General features: G+C 39.8%; 1 protein-coding gene across 3 annotated transcripts in view; it reads right to left on the bottom strand.

The window, feature by feature from the left end:
• Positions 1-17,655, bottom strand: part of utrn.L (utrophin L homeolog) — a 391,980-nt gene that overhangs the window by 238,526 nt on the left and 135,799 nt on the right. For 2 of the 3 annotated variants that reach the window (XM_041562715.1, XM_018263001.2), the window contains exons 35-43: positions 15,934-16,113; positions 13,144-13,272; positions 12,403-12,573; positions 10,529-10,690; positions 7,461-7,598; positions 6,862-7,014; positions 6,149-6,313; positions 4,425-4,619; positions 1,147-1,319 (exon numbers count right to left, since the gene is read on the bottom strand). In XM_041562715.1, the coding sequence (XP_041418649.1) occupies positions 1,147-1,319; positions 4,425-4,619; positions 6,149-6,313; positions 6,862-7,014; positions 7,461-7,598; positions 10,529-10,690; positions 12,403-12,573; positions 13,144-13,272; positions 15,934-16,113 (1,466 nt within the window). The remainder of the gene's footprint in view (positions 1-1,146; positions 1,320-4,424; positions 4,620-6,148; positions 6,314-6,861; positions 7,015-7,460; positions 7,599-10,528; positions 10,691-12,402; positions 12,574-13,143; positions 13,273-15,933; positions 16,114-17,655) is intronic. The other variant, XM_018263003.2, reaches the window with a different exon arrangement.

Genomic DNA, 17,655 nt, shown 5'->3' with positions numbered 1-17,655 from the left:
CTGCAAGTGGACTGTAATCCTTAAAGGGCAAGGCAACCCAAACAATAATTTATTTCCTACTAAGGCAGCTGATTAACAGACCTGTCTTTGCTGGGGAACTAAAGGTGGCCATAGACGGGCTGATAAAAGCTGCCAACAGACCGAGCTGGCAGTTTATTGGCCCCTGCATGGGGCCCTCCAACGGGCTTCCCCGATCGATATCTGGCCAAAAGTCGCCCAGATATCGATCGTCAGGGTTAAAAATCGCGTTGGATCGCACCTGCATCTGTTCGTAGATGCGGTCCCGTGATCCGACCACCCGTATTGGCAGCATTTTGATACGATTGTTGGGCTCTAGGGCCCACAATCGGCTCAGCAAGATATCGCCCACCTCAATGTGGGCATATCTGGGAAAAGATCCACTCGTTTAGCAAAATCACCAAACGTGAGGATCTCTCTGTGTATGGTCACCTTAAGACTTTTACAACATTCTTGTAAAAGTAACAACCAGGAGTTAAGCAAATGCTTTCAATAGCAATTGCTTGCACAAATAACATTAAACGCAGTGAAAATATTTATTATATGTATATTAAAAAGTTGCTTCAATTACGTTTTCTTTTATAAGGCAAATTATCATTTTTGAGTTGACTCAAGGAAAGTCTTAAATAGAATAAGGCTAGAAATGCTGTATTTTGTATACTAAACATAAGCATGAACTTACTGCGCCACAAAGCCTAATCAAACAAATGATTTATGCTTTCAAAGTTGGCCACATGGGGCTGTCATCTTGAAACTTTGTTAAACATCTTTGCCTGACCCTGCACATGCTCAGTGTGGTCTGGGCTGCTTAGGGATCGTCATAAACAAAGCTGCTTGAGTTCTGCATGGCTGGGAAGTAAGACGGGGGCTTCCCCTGCTGTTCATAAGTATGATTGTTTCCCTGCTCAGCAGTTAGGGACCATCTGACAATTACTATCCACAGCAGTAAATGAAGGGAGAATTTCACTGCATACAGTCAGGTTTCTTATAAAAATGGTACACATTTTTTAATTAAAGTATATTGGAGACAGGTTTCTTTTTCATTAAAGAAAGTAAAAATTGGATTTTATTGTTTTGCCTTTCCTTGTCCTTTAAAACATAGTATCTGTGCAGCAGCATGGGTCTTACCTCTTTCGATCATTGTATAACCTGTTGATTCGGTCCCACTCAGCATTCACTTGGGTCAGAGAGTCTCCTATCTGCATAACCTCAGGGCCTGTGGCTTCTAAGATGACATCCGGCTGTCTCTCGTGAATGAATGCAATCTGCTCCCCAATTCTGTCCAGAACATCTTTTACATTCTAAAAGAAATCATTACATCAGAACTGGAATAATCTGGGACAACAATCTTGCCTGTTGAAGGGTAGGTGCTACAATAAAGCATTTGCCCAGTCTATGGAACACATCATCCAGTCTGTGTCTAGTGACTAGAATGAAACAAATCAGATTTGGGTCAGAAAATGAAAATACAGGTGTTTCCTGGCTGTGCACGTGAGAGGTATATCGTATTCATTCTTGTCAACAAATACACAAGAAGGGTAGTGGCCAGATTAGCCTTCGCTCCTTCCAACATAAAAAAGTGATATGTTCCATAGGCCTACCTTTATATTAGAAATTAGAGATGTGCCAAACCCAAGATTTGGTTTGGGATTCATCTAAATTCCTGCACTGCTAACGGATACAGACTAAGCAGAAACCTTAGTGTTCAGTCAACTGAAGTCCGAAATTATAAATGGGTTGTTTAATTTAACTTTTAGTAAGCTATACAGTGAACTTACACTTTTATCAGCTTGTAATTTATAATACAATTTTGTAGCTGACCCTGGCAGTCAAAAACAGTTCTGTGAAGCTACAATTTTATTGTTATAATTATTTAAGACTTATGTTGTCCTAAAACTTGTTTCTATTTGGGCCTTCTCCATTTTACATTACAGTATGTTGTTCAAACCCCTGCCTGGTTGCAAGGGTTAAACTGGACCTAAGAAACAAGATAGCTGCTTTAAAGGGGTGATTTATAAGTTAACTTTCAGTATGTCATAGAATGACCAATTCTAAGAAACTTTTCAATTGGTCTTCTACTGACTATTTCCAGCTTTCAAATGGGTGTCATTGACCCCATCATAAAAACAAATGCTCTGCAAGACTACAAGTTTATTGTTATTGCTACTTTTTCTTGTTCATCTTTCTAATTAGACCTTCTCCTACTCATATTTTAGTCTATTATTTAAATCAATGCATGGTTGCTAGGGTAATTTGGACCCTAACAACCAGATTGCTGAAATTCCAAATTGGAGAGCTAAAAGTTAAGTAACTCAAAAACCACAGACAATTAAAAATAAATAAAATCAATTGCAAATCTAAACTAAAAGTTAACTGAAAGGTGAATAACCCCTTTCCAAACTGGAGTGGCTAAAAAAAATTAGTTGCAAATGGTCTTAGAATATCAGTTTATACTATACTAAAAGCTAAAGAGGTTGTGTCCCTTTTGAACAGAAAATGAATATAAACTCCTCTAAGAGTTCTCCATTTTAATTACATTTTCTATGTTTAGTGGCTTTAGGAGTCTAAAATTTTAAGATCCTCAGAAACAAGGCCAGAAAATTTTTAAATTGATTGAGGAGTCTTATAACTAACATCTGAAGGTGACATTTTTTATTTTAATATTATTTAACTTATTTTGGCTGTTGCTTGGATAGGTGTATGCAAAGTAGGACTTGATATGCTAAATTTGGGGTTGGTTTTTAGCTAAATCTTTTGTGTTAAAATGATGGATTCTGTGGGTTACACACTGAACTTACTGTACCAGGCCAGAGTTTCTGCAGCTCTATAACTACTCTTTCAAAAAGGATCTATAATATATCCATCAAACTGCATATAAGAACTACTCACTTTGAATCTTTAAAGCAGCTGTCTTCTGGTGCACTGCAAATCCATATTATGCTCTGGGCCACGAAATTTAGGGGTTACATATGTACTAGTAGCCAATGCTACAAAGCTGATTATTAAAGGGGTTGCTCATCATACATGTAGTTTTTGCCATTAATTTCCAACATTAGTTGATATAATTCTCAGCAGCATCTGTGGAGTATTAAAAACTAATGTATCAATTCTAACAGCTGCCTTTAATGAAACAAAGGGACAAAGATAAGAAATGTATCAACTAATGAAGTGATCCCCAACCAGTAGTATCTCGTGAGTAACATGTTGCTCCCCAACCCCTTGGATGTTGCTCCCAATGGCCTCAAAGCAGGTGCTTATATTTGTATTCCTGACTAAGAGGCAAGTTTTGGTTGTATAAAAACCAGATATACTGACAAACAGAGCCCCCTGTAGCTGCCAGTCCACACAGGGGCGTATAAGAAGCAGTCAGCACAGTCACCTGGCCTCTTTATTTATCGTTGTGCAGGTTATCCCGATGGCCACTTTCCACTGGTATAGGCATCAACTTGAGAAATGGAACAGCACCACTTTTTCATAAAATTAAAAATGCCTTTATTGCAAACCTTTAGGGCATCACAGCAAAGTTTCGGGTGTCATATGACCCTTTATCAAGCTTAACTGGCAATACACAGCACACCATTTAAACCCTCAAACCTCCATCTAGTGGTCAATTCACATCATGTGATAATTAACAATGTAACCCTTTATAGAAGAATCCAACCCACAATGTTTCCGATTGGCAACACGATTCGAATGTAGCAAATCTGTAGATTCTTTGCTGTTCTCTCCTTTATGTTATGAGGAAATGGTTGCACTCAGCCACACTTAAGGTGGCCATAGACACACAGATCCTATCGAATCGAGGATTCGTACAATTTTCGGATTGTGTGTGGAGAGTGCCGACATATTTCGCCCCGCGGAGATCGGTTGTTTGGTCGATCGGACAGGTTTGATTTTGACCCGAGCAATCCCGCCGGAGCCCATTGCGCATCGTGACCGATATAGCCATGCTCGTTAATGGCATATTGGGGAAAAATGTCGCCAAACGATCGGGTCTTTGCGTCTATGGCCAACTTAAGAAACTGCAGAATATTGGCCAAAAAGAAATAAACTGTTCCCCCACTAATGAAGCCATATGGAGAGCTAACTAGGAAGCCCTACAGAGAGCTAATTAGGAAGCCTAAGGATGCTTAAACATAAGCTACAACCCACCACTGCAGTAGCTCTTCCATGTAAAAACATTATAGCCTAAAGTAAATAAGATATAGTAGTAGCCTTAGTTGTCCTCCTGGTTGTGTCAGAAAGATGAGGCAATCCCTGCTCAGCATGGAGTCTGGCAATATGGATTGCCATGATTGGATTACAATGGAAGCATGGTATTCTGCAGCATTACCTAACATTCCTAAAAAATAAACAGTTACACTGACATTGTGCAAGGGATTATTTATATGTGCATGCTATTTTACCTTTAGTGAATCTTCCTGTACGGAGAAGTTCTCATACTCCCCATTATTTAGCTCAGGGCCATTCAGCAACAGCTCAGCATCTGCTATGGATAGCAGAACCTTGTTTATTTCTACTAAGTAGTCCGAGGAAAGCACAGACGGAGTGAATCCTGTGGAATTAAAGGAGCTCACATCCAGGTGTTCATCAGTAATATCCTATTAAAAAATAAAACAAATGATTTAAGATATAATCTTAAAGGAGAAGGAAAGGTTAAAACTAAGTAAGCCTTAACAGAAAGGTCCATCTACATATACCAGTAAACCCCCAAAGTAATGTTGCTCTGAGTCCCCTGTCAAAAGAAACACTGCATTTCTTACCTTCTATTGTGTACACATGGGCTTCTGTATCAGACTTCCTGCCTTCAGCTTAAACCTCATTGCCCTGGGCAAGAGCATGCTCAGTTTGCTCCTCTTCCACCCCCCCCTCCCTTCTCTACTGTAATCTGAGCCCAGAGCAGGGAGAGACTCAGGCAGGAAGTGATTTCACACCATGTTAATACTGCAGCTCCTATCCTAAACAAACAGAGAGTTTCTAGAGCTTTTTACTCAGGTATGGTAAAGCATTCTACAGAATAAATATAGCATTCTAGCCTGCACTATTGCAGCTAATATATTGGCAATAAAATGCCTCCGTAGCTTTCCTTCTCCTTTAAAGTGATACTAACACTAAAAAAATACTTTTTAAAACATGAATGTACATTAAAAGTTACTTATGGGTCATGTTGCTAAAGCCAATTGCCAAACATGGCCCAATCCAGGATTTCAAAACAACATTACTATAGATATGTGTACAAGCACATAAGCATATCAGGTATGTCTCACACACACTAACAGGTTGAATCTACTTTGTATTCTCTCATACATTAATATAGTTAAGGGTAAATAAATTTAAGATGAGTTACAATGAGGACTGTTTTGTTTGAAACACAATAATATTGATATGACTTGTGCTAAAGCATGTTTCGGTATGCTTCCCTTTGTTATATCTACTGAAACTCTGGCATCTGTTTTTGCAATCACAATTATTTATTCCCATTGGCAAAAAAAGCAAATTAAATGATCCTCTCTCTCGGATATTCCATGTATCCAAACACTTAATTATCCCTTTTAGACAGCTAATAGTTAAACCCATCCATGCCAAGCTGTACTCAATTTGATCTGCATAGGTGTTTCCCTGGTACCCTACAGGTAAGAAAGAAACACAAAAGGAAGTTCTTTAGGTATTTCTTCTCATGCAATCAGAGCTTGCCTCTCATATTTCTCACCTGTAGGGAACCAGGCACACGCCTGACTGGTGCAAACATTTCCTCAAAATACAGGACAAGCAGCAACACAACTCTGTAGTAAAAGTGCATTTGCCAGGTAAATGAAAAAGATCTATAAATGTGCAGCTCTGCCTAGAAGGTTTTTTATCTTAAGAAAGCCATGAAATTCATGGTGCAGGCCAAAAAAGGTCAATAGACTGCGCTCAGGTAGAATCAAAATATAACAGTCAAGATTTGGGTCACAATTTTGTTTACAGATGTGGTCATCACTTCCTGTTAAAATTTGCAGCTACCAACACTGGTGAACAATTGCAAATATGCACCATGGTAAGAGGTAAAAAATGCAGCTGCAACCATTTTTAATTCTGGTTATGGTTAGATCTGCATTAAGAATTTGTTATATTTACACAGGGCACTCACTAGGATGGGATGCTGAGCTCCCAGGTAAAGAGCAAACTGCTTCTCAATCTCTTCCCAGCGCTGCTTGACTTTATCTCCATCTACCTCATCATGCTGAGAGGCTTCATTCTTCTTCTGTAGCACAACAAATTCTTCCCTGTGTTCCTCCAGTTCTTGCAAAAGCTCCTGCCAACGCAAGCATCTTACATTCATTACATCATGTTTAAACCAGAACAAAACAAAAATTAGCCCTAAACAGAAAATGCAATAGCATGCTCATTCATCAATGTCTTTGTCTTGCATCTGTTGATTTATTTAATGGGAAGAGAACAGTGTTTGTAGTTAACGAGAGATGGATGTTACAAACCCAGGGCGGGTGGGAATGGAACCATAGGGGTAAAATATATTTTTAAAAGAAACACATAAGCAGGGATACTGGTTGAAATATCAATATCCTCAAGCTATTCATAACACATCCGATAGTTATCAGTTTGGTTGGCTTTGATCCTTAACTCTTATGGTTGCAAATACTTATAATGGGTGTTTGTTTTCCATGGTCTTAGAAGCTGCTGTTAGTGTCACAAAATGACCTCCAGCAGTTTTGGTTTTTCCTTTACACTCAGCTTAAAACTAAGATGCGCTGGGCTAAGTCACGCAACAACTAGTGGTATGTAGGATACAAAGTGCATCCTAGTGTCAACAGAATATTGCTCTTAGTGGAAGCTCTTTCTCACTTGTAGATTCTTGTCATCTTCAGCCTCATGGAGACCAGACAGACGGTGTTCTGTCTCATTCATCCAGTTGAACAAACTGTTGTTCTCCTTCTCAACGCAAACCGACACTGGGAGAAACTTTATTTCCTGCCTCCTTCTCACTGCTCTCAGTTCCTGCCATACCGAAAGAAACATTGGGTGAAATCTAATTAGTCTCCTACAGAAGGACCAATATCTTCATTCACAACAGCTGCTGTGAGCTTTAACAGCGGGCAGAGGATGCTGGAGCTTGAAGTAGTTCAATAAAAGAGGGCTTCAATATTTTTTAAAATAACTATAAAGCAAACCTATTTTGGTGAAGTTAAAGGGACCCCAAGACTGGTCCCCTAGCAGCAGAAAGTAGAAGACAGAAGAGTCCTGAACAATGTGCAATTTCCACATATTATTGAAAAAGACATAATTTACCCTAAGGTGCAAGATTGCCAGCCTGTGGTCATCTAACATTTTGGAAACTTCAACTCTCAGCATAAATCAGATGACGATGCTCATGAGTTGTATAAAAAATTATAGATAAAAGAATATATATCAAGAATATAAAACACTGATGAGCCTCTAAAGACCTTCACATTGCTGTATCTGGTCTGCAACAGCAGCAGCTCTAGTCGGAGTTTCTCCCTCTTGTTGTCCTCCATTGGTAGCTGTAAAAGATTCTCTCCTTTCTGCAGGACTTCCTCAATGCGAGCCTTCTCCTCATCCATCTTAAGAAATAAGATAAAGAAAGCTTGGTACATGTAAATTCACAGATACTGATGGATTCAATGAAAGGGCTACAGACAGCATCACTATCACAGTATTATGCATGTCAATCACCTTAAGCTCCCTCAATAAACTTGAATTTCACATTTAATAAAGGTCTATAAAGAGCCCTATTCTTTAAGTTATGCTGAGCTGGGACAGCAAATCTTCCCATAAACTTGAATACAATCGTAAACAGTACTTTAGAACATAGAAAGATAACAATGCCCTCAGGAGAAATATAAGAAAGAAGAAGCAGGACACAAAGCAGAACTAGCTGTTAGTGCTTTAATGGCACAACATGTTTTGAGCTCAACACTCTTTGTCAAGTGCCCTCAGGAGAAATGACAGTTTGGGCTTTACATGATCAGCACTAGATCCCTTAAGAATGTTTAAAAAAAAAAAAAGATATTGCACGGGTACTATTACTGGAAAAACACAAGTCGGTATCACCTTATATTACCCCATTCATTTATTGTTGAACTGTGATGCGTATCTACTCTCTCTGGGCTCATTTATACAGTATAAACTCTACAACTTTACACCCGGGAAGTAACCCATGACTGCCAATCAAATGCTTGCATCAATTGTTGAACCTGCAGTTGAAAATTACAATCACTGATTCGTTGCTATGAGTTACTGCTTATTGTCAAATTTGCTCAGAGTTTATAACTGAGCCCCTTACAAAATTTAGAAAGTTGGATGCAAAATGTGTCACTTGTAAACTGACACTTGCACATGTTTCCCTTAGAAAAGACTGTAAAATATTTGAAATATGCTTGTGGCATTACAATGGCAAGTTTGCCATTGTAAAGTCTGCACCATGTCTAGAAATTCATACAAACCAGTTTTGCTTTCAGACAACGTTCAACCAATTTGTTAGCTGTTCTAATTCTTTATCCTATATTAATCTAACAATATACCCCAATGTACCCCACAAATACTTAGCTTAGAGCAGCAGGCAGTGGTAAACCCACATGACATAAAAGCCTGTAGCCTTGCTGTTAAAGGACCAGTAACATAAAAAAAAAATGCTGGTGCCGGCGGTAGTGCAGGAAGCGGAGGGGTAGCGGCTGGGGCAGGGAGCGGTGGAGGCCGGGGCAGTCCGCAGCTCGGCGCTACCACCTGTGACTGCCCCAACTGCCATGAAGCTGAGAGGTTGGGTCCCGCCTGGGCCAGTCTGAGAACTGGAGCCGGCGGTAGTGCTGGTGGACGGACTGTGTTCACTGCCCTCCCGGCTGCGCTGTAGTCTGTACCATTCCCCCCCCGAGGGGCCTCCAGTTGGTGGGAACTTAGAACCAGCTGGATCGATGTGCAAAGTCCTGGGGTAGGAGCTGTAGTCGTGTCCCCGCTTCATGGCTGCTGCTTTGAGTCTGTGGCTGCTCCCGCTGTGTGCTCGTTACTGGCTGCTGACACTGTGCTCCCTGCGCTGCCTCTGCCAAGCCATTGCTTTCCCATGGTCCCAGCGCAAGCCGACACTTCAATACTGGTGCCGGTGGTAGTGCAGGAAGCGGAGGGGTAGCGGCTGGGGCACTGCACTCCCCTCAGGGAGGAAATGGTACAGACTACAGCGCAGCCGGGAGGGCAGTGAACACAGTCCGTCCACCAGCACTACCGCCGGCTCCAGTTCTCAGACTGGCCCAGGCGGGACCCAACCTCTCAGCTTCATGGCAGTTGGGGCAGTCACAGGTGGTAGCGCCGAGCTGCGGACTGCCCCGGCCTCCACCGCTCCCTGCCCCAGCCGCTACCCCTCCGCTTCCTGCACTACCGCCGGCACCAGTATTGAAGTGTCGGCTTGCGCTGGGGCCGCAAGCGATGGCTTGGCAGAGGCAGCGCAGGGAGCACGGTGTCAGCAGCCAGTAACGAGCACACAGCGGGAGCAGCCACAGACTCAAAGCAGCAGCCATGAAGCGGGGACACGACTACAGCTCCTACCCCAGGACTTTGCACATCGATCCAGCTGGTTCTAAGTTCCCACCAACTGGAGGCCCCTCCAGCCGAACTCACTTCCCCACAACAGTAGCAGAAAGAAGTGTGCGTCGGGAGACCAGGAGGTGGATGAAAGCAATGCCTGTCAGTGACTAGCCAGGGAGAAGAAATTGATCGTTGCAGGATGGATGGTCGCCTTTTCGCCGTTTCTGAAGCAGACAGGAAGTGGACATTCTGTAAGTTATTTTTTAATAAAGGCTTTGCTATTTAAAAGTTTCTTTTGTCTTAGTGTTTATTTTTCGTTGTGCACTAACGAATTTTTAAACATTTTTTTTTTATGTTACTGGTCCTTTAAGTGTCCCTCTTCGCTTTTGCTTTTCTCAACAGAGATGAGGTTGTGGCTAACCACAGTCATGCCACAATTCCCTTCCTACACGATGCATCTAAACATAACATGAAAGATCCTGGCTTACATAAATATTGATATAGCTAGAGCTGAAGCGCAATCTAAATGGAACATCCAATATCCAACATGGACTATCTACTGCTAATATACATGGCCACAGATTATTGTGCATAGAATGCATCAGCTTTGCATATTGTTACATGCATACACACATACCTCATTTGTTCAGGTTTTTTTTTTTTAGCTCTCCTTGTAAAATATAATAAAGGTGCAAAATCACTGCAATAGTTTAGTAAAACATATTCAAATTATAGTCAAAGATCACAAAAAAACACACAAAAACATGCCAAATGTATAAGAAAGCATGACGCAAGCACATACTATTTAAGTGATTCAGTTATGTTAAATATGCTTATATTTTGCTTGTAAAATGCCTCCTAAAGTAGCAATTTCATTTATTCCTTCTGTAGTAAAAGATTATTGATTTTGATTTGGAAGTGGGTTTACCATGTAAAGACTTTACATGAGACTATGGAATCAAATAACCAATTTATTCACCTTTTCATTGTCATCTGTTGACTGGGAAAGCTGCTCCACTATTTCCTGAAGATCAAGGAGTTCGGCCTCGAATGTGTCCAGTTCTGCCGCAGAGATCTCTGCATTGACAGATTCCTGTACTGTACCAGCTGCTGGTGTCAGCGGCTCATGGCTCATCAGCATCTAAACATAAGATACAACTGGCCTTTCATTTTCCCATCTAGAGAACAGGAAGTCAAATATATTTTGCAATGCTCTAAATCAGGGGTCCCCAACCTTTTTCACCCGTGAGCAACATTCAGATGTAAAAAGAGTTGGGGAGCAACACAAGCATGAAAAATGTTCCTGGGTGGTGCCAAATAAGGGTTGTGATTGGCTATTGGTAGTCCCTATGTGGACTAGCAGCCTTCAGGAGCTATGGTTGGCAGTACATCTGGTTTTTATACAACCAAAACTTGTGCCCAAGCCAAAAATTCAAAAATAAACACCTGCTTTGAGGCCACTGAGAATAACATCCAAGGGGTTGGGGAGCAACATGTTGCTCATGAGCTACTGGTTGGGGATCACTGCTCTAAATGATCCCAATAGATTCACCAATTTCCATTTCAGGACTGTACTTCAAATATATAAACTAGTATGTCCCATAATATTTCTTGGCAATACTATTGTCTAAAATATTATGTATTTACTATGGTTTTACAAATACCATAAATATTAAAGAATTATTCAACCCTGTTTTTTTTGAAAGGGTAATTTTGTTAATATACTATCTATAAGCAATTTCTGTCATAATTTATCCTTACACATATGAAGGTAGATGCTTTTTTTTTATATTAATATATTTGGTTGCACACTTAATTATGCACTGGTCCAGTTACCCATTATAACCAGTAATTCAATTATTATAATAAAAACAACCATTGATCTGTTTCCAGCTAAGGGGCCTATTTCTAAAATTTGAATTTCTATTTTTTTTCCACAAATTTAATTTGAAAAAACGTTGCCATGTAAAAGCTGTCAATAGAAGTCAATGGGAGATGTGCTGGTCCTATTGGACCTTTCTTTTTTGCCATTCAAATGTTTAGATGTTTTTTGTTTTTTTCACTAGTAATTGTCCAAAAAATTCAAATTTTTTGATGTTTGAGGTTTTAATTTGGACTGTTAACTTTTTTTTTGTGCTTTTTATATTCTGATCTTTTAATAAATGACATGGCATTGGTGGTTTTAAAAAAAATGAGTGGTTTCAAAAACCTCGAAAACCACTAAAATGACAATGTTAATAAATGAGCATTTAACCCCTCTAGTGGTTATGGTCAAAACTGTCAAATTCAACTAGGGAGTTATCAAAACCCGATCCGATGTTTGCAGCCTTCCTGACATTCAGTTTTTTTCGGAGAAGATGAAATTCTTTTCAAATTCGATTACAGTTTTCGGGTCGTTTTTTTTTAAAAGATTTTATTAACGAATTTTGATAAGTCAAATTTCGAATTTATGTGAGTTTTAAAAAAAATTTTTTAAAATGTAAGACTGTAAATTGTATTTTAGTTTAATTGTTACTACCACTCTACATTCCACACAAAACGTGCAGTAGTTTACATGCAAGACACACATCAATTCAAACAAATTAGGTACAAATCCATGCGTGACGGCCTTAATTATGGTAACCAATTTCCCTAACGTCCTACTGGATATTGGACTAGATATTATTTTAATGATTGAGATGGCAAAACAGAATGCAGATTGTTCCAAAAAGTTGAACATAAAGTTGAACATAATTCACATAATTGTACCAGAAGGGCTAACAGTAGAGTTAGCATTGTGCCCAACCAACTGCCTGCCCTGCCAATAGCTTTATCAGCTGAATGCTAGCATGAAATGCGGCAGTTCACACTCACTTTGGCAGCCTTGATGTGTTGTGACACCTTTTCAAAGTTGCGATTTAACTCGGCCAGTTTTGGTTCCACTAGTTCCTGACAGGACGTGCCCCTGCTGCTTATTAATATTATGGCCTGATCACGGACATTGTCTACGCGGAGACTGACATCATCGAGTTCAGACAGTAGGCGCTGAAAGCAAGCATATTAGATTAATAAAATGCCCTCACTAGGGATTGTCACATGGTCAACAATAGAAATTATACGCATCTTTTTACCAAAAAAAATGAAAAACGTTTTATTTAATTATTTTCTAAAATGTATGTTTTAAAAATGTATTTGTATTTTTCTTCTCCTCGCGTTTCTCAGTGGCAGATCGGACATAAATCCTTCAATAGCAATTACAATCAACTTTTAAATCTTTGGAAATATATACCGACTCCCTGGGCACAACAGAAATCAAGGGCATCAAATGAAACATTCCAAACTATTAAAAAACTATTACATGGAAGCTTAAAACAAAAATAAAACTATTTATGCATAAAATGTATTTAATTAAGCCTTTTTCATCCTTATTTCTATAGAATATCGCCATGCTATATGTCTATATAAAGACAGGCAGAAATAAACATCATCCTGGGAGGCCTAATACAAGCTAAACTTTAAGTTCAACTTTTAATAGACCTCCCAGAATGAAATCGTTTGGCAGGAAAATGAATTGTTATTATAGAGAGTTATCTGTAGTGTTTAGCAATCCATTACCTTCACGGTTTCCTCCTTTAGGCTATCTGGCTTTTTCTCAATCTCGTCCAGCAGGGCTTCTGCTTGGTAAAGCCAAGTGCTTATGTGAGCAACGTTCTCGTCGAAAATCTCCATCTGACTCTGGTGATTCTAACAAAACACTGGAAGTGTCACTAGCAGAAAAGCTTTCGAACAATGACGACCAATGAGTGCTAATGCTGCAAGCTGGCATCGTACATTTATTTATTTCAGAGACATGAAAGAAACTGGAGTATTTGTGTGGGTACATATCATGTGCTGCCACATTAAAGCCATATACTGCTCTTTGAAGAGGATGAACTCTATGCAAACAGCATATATTAACTTCGCCTTTCAAGGTATTTGATAATGTCTTCCAAAAGTTGCAGCTCCTCTTTGTGACTGGTATAGTAGTTGGGTGGGTGGGAAGTTGTAGAGAAGACCTGGGCCTAAGATTTGCTGACTTAAACATATCTGAAATACTGGCACAGTTGTTGGAGGAAAAAAAGTATTTAATGCAGGTGTAAACATTGGTTCTTAATTTTACATGTTCCTTAAGGCAATGTTGCCAAACGAACGGATCTCTCCCCGATATGCCCACCTTGAGGTGGATGATATCGGACTGATCCGATCGTGGGCCCTAGGGCCCAATGATTAGATCATAATGCAATAGCAGCTTTTATAGGCCCATGTATGGCCACCTTTAGAAATGCAACCCAACGAAAAACAGTGCAGCAAAGGTGATTTTCAATTTTTTTTAATGATTCCCTCCAAAGTAGAAGCTGACCTATCTGTCGAAAGGCTGTCCAAAGAAATTCAATGCCATATGGGGTTCCAAACTAGACGAACACATTGAATATATTTACTTTCTAATGAAGAGAACTATGAGCAGGACCTCTACATCTTTTCTTTCATCTCTCTCGCTCTTGTGTATCTTGTTTAAGATGCACAATTAAAAATCAAAAAAAAAAGACAAACTTAACAGGCAGTGTCATAAGGACTAGTCAAAAAGAACTGTGGAAGCAGACCTAAAGCCAATAGGATTCGTGGGAGCAGCATTACAGCTAGCAGAATTTTACCTGTAGTGTTACTGATATGGTCAAAAGCTGCACACACAAAATTGTGCACAAGGGTACTGTTACATCAGCACACTAAAGATGGGCAAACACCGCAAGATCATTCCTGATATGCCCTCCTAAGGTAGAAGACATCTGCCTGATTTTTGGCCAGATATCAGTCGGGGAGGCCCATCAGAGGTCAATATGCATTGGCACATACACTGTTGAATCAGTTTTAATGATTGCTTGAATTGGCAGATTAAATCTGCCTGTATGAGACTACCTTAAAGGACATGTAAACCCCCCACACAAAAAATTTATCACTGAAGAGCCTCTTTGAGATCTCTAAATACCTGCCACTCTGGTTGTTCAAAGGGTAACAGTAAGGCTGCGGATTCCCCTCAATCACTTAGGTTTCCTTCTACTCCTCTAACCCACTCAGCCCCCTCCCTCGGGAATTTCCTTTGGCTGTTAGCTCATGAGCATGCTCAGTTCTGTATGTGTGTGTGTAATAAACACACATTCCAGTCTAGCAGCCAATGAAGAGATGGCATTGCTGGTTCCCATTTTAAATCCTAACCCCCTCTCCTGAGCTTGGCTTAACTATTACAGTGATCAATCCAAGCAGGACTTGTCATCATTGTAAATTGTGCCTGTGTTAGCCTGCATTCTTTAATTGCATGCACTTTACATCACATATGTGCTGTTAGCAGATATAAATGCATTGATGATGTGTCAGATAGAAAATGGCCCCTGGGTGAAAGCTGCTGTTTAGTTTTAGAAAAATGTGATGGAGCTGGCAAATGGAGGGGATGTATGCAGTAAAAATAATGGCATTTTGGTGGGGGAGATGTGCCCAACTTATATACATGGTAGGAAAATGTAGGCTTTACATGTCCTTTAAGGACTTGGCCAAATGAACCACACATAGCCAAACCCAAATTTGAAAAGAAAGCACAATAGTACATTAATAATCATTATGTAATTAGATGCACCAGAGGCCACCCCTCTAGACTAGAGGAACAGAACTTTCATTTGAAGCAGCGTAGGTATTTCTTCACAGTGAAGACAGTGAGGTTGTGGAATGCACTGCTGGATGATATTGTGATTCTGTTAATGCTGTTAAGAGTGACTTGGATGATTTTGTGAACAGACATAATATCAAAGGCTATTGTCATACTAAAATCTACCATTAGTAGAGAAATTGATATATATTTTTTTATATGTGAGTATATAGACAGGACGCCATGAGTGTGTGTATATAGTGTACTGGGGTAGAGGGGTTGGCCTTTTTTCAACCTAACTTAACTATATAACCATGTACAGGTATGGGACCTCTTATCCAGAATGTTCGGGACCTGGGGCTTTTCAGATAACAGATCTTTCCGTGATTTGGACCTCGTCTACTAGAAAATAATATAAACATTAAATACATCAAATAGTCTGGTTTTGCTTCCAATAAAAATTAATTATATCTTAGTTCGGATCAAGTACAAGGTACTGTTTTATTACTACAGAGAAAAAGGAAATCATTTTTAAAAATTTGGATTATTTGGATAAAATTGAGTCTATGGGAGACGGTCTTCCCGTAACTCAGGGCTTTCTGGATAACGGGTTTCCAGATAAGAGATCCTATACCTGTACAATTAAACTGTGTACATATAAAAATATCATCAGCAGCTGCAGAGAGTGCAAAATCTTGGTATTTAATAAATTCATGTATGTATTTACTCACCAGAAGTGTATTGCACCAGTCCTCAGTCCATGTTCGGACTCGACTCCAGCCTGCGTTCAACACACAGAGTTTCTCCTCCAGAATGGATTCACTGCCCTCCACCAGACACTGTAGGGCTGCGCTGCTTTCAGTTACACTGTTCAAATCGCCTTTCCTCCTCTCCAGCTCTTTCAGTGTGTTCTACAAAAGGAATAAGTACCATTATTCACAGCACGCTCACAAACTCTCTAAATTCCCTGTTTTTTGTTTTTTTTATCTGTTTAACATTACAGGAGAGTATTTTGCTTCGTCGAGCTGCAGACAAAGCCAGAGATCTATGACCTAAAAAGGCTAATTAATGTTGTGCAAAGAACTAAGTTAAGACAAACAAATACAGCGTGAAAGAATGACCTATTTATCACAAACTTTTTTTTTAAATTTTTAAAAGTCCCTAAATATATTTTAGTGGCTGTTAAATCCAGCATTGTTTTACACAAGTTCAATTGGCTGCTTATGTTAAAAAATGGTTTATTTTTCCTTTAAAAACCAAACACTTATCCAAAAAAACAGAGATCAAATGTGTTCTTTATGTTATGAGACATGTCAGTATATAACTAATCTAATCTATCTAAAGGAACATTTAGGCGAGTGCCAGAATATATGCAGATATAAATAAGTCTTTTATTCACATGTACAAAAGATAGACAGATAGATAGCGAGAGACAGAGATGTAGGTTATGTATTAAAGGTCGAGTTGTGTTTTCCCCCCAAAAAATAGTTTTTTGAGGGTAGTGTAGGGACCCATAGGGTTAATATGCCCCTATGGATTTAATTCCCTACCCTTTCCTCCTTTTTCCCTAGTTACTGGGCAAAAGCCCATGTATCTAGTGTTAATCTACATATCCCAGTTATTGGCCAAGATGTGTAATGACCACTTCCTGCCACACTTTAATATAGTGCTTGGAAAGGGGTGGATCTTTGTCTTTGGCTTCTGGTGTTCTTTACAGCTGGATGTGCCCACTGAGCCGAGGTACACCAAGGCCCAGTAATGCCATTGCCCTAAAGGGACCAGTACCTTTAGAGTCGGGGAGCAGGGACCCCGTGAACGAGGTTAGCTAGAGAGAGTTATATCTGTTATAGACTCTCTAGGAGAGTGAGATAGAGAGTACAGAACTCCTTCTCCCTGACCACTCCGCGGGGTGGGATCGGACCACTTCAAGGTACATTTGCCTGGAGGTCTGCCTTACTACTTGACTACAATCCTCAGGGGACTCACATTCCTTAGCTGTCTCATCATCTGCCTGTCTCAGCCTGCTAATATACTTGTGTATACCTCATATTACTGTAAGTAACCCTGTGGGTCATTTGTCTTGGACAAATATACTGTTTCCATCTGTTTTCACTGCAAGTACCTCCTGGCATCCATTATTTCCTATTTTATTGCACAGAAGCCTGTGGAAGTTGTAGTCACACTCAAGGGCGCTCCGCCAATGAGGCGAGTTGAGGCAAAAAGCCTAAATTAGAAACCTAAAACCTGTCGAGGTCATGTAGAATCAATGGCAGAGGTAGTTTAAACCATTTGAAGATATTTTCAGCCTTCATGATTTTAAACGTGTGATTTTCAGGGTTTTTTTCAGTGGTTTGCACTTGAAAACTCAATCAATTTGAGGGATTCATTTTTTGCGATCAATTCAAGTATTTGAGGTTTTTCCCCCATTGCATTCAATCAAGTTTTTTACATTC

This window comes from Xenopus laevis, chromosome 5L (assembly GCF_017654675.1).
Source record: "Xenopus laevis strain J_2021 chromosome 5L, Xenopus_laevis_v10.1, whole genome shotgun sequence".
In the NCBI taxonomy this organism is placed as follows: Eukaryota; Metazoa; Chordata; class Amphibia; order Anura; family Pipidae; genus Xenopus; species Xenopus laevis.
This window is presented reverse-complemented; position numbering and strand designations above follow the sequence as displayed.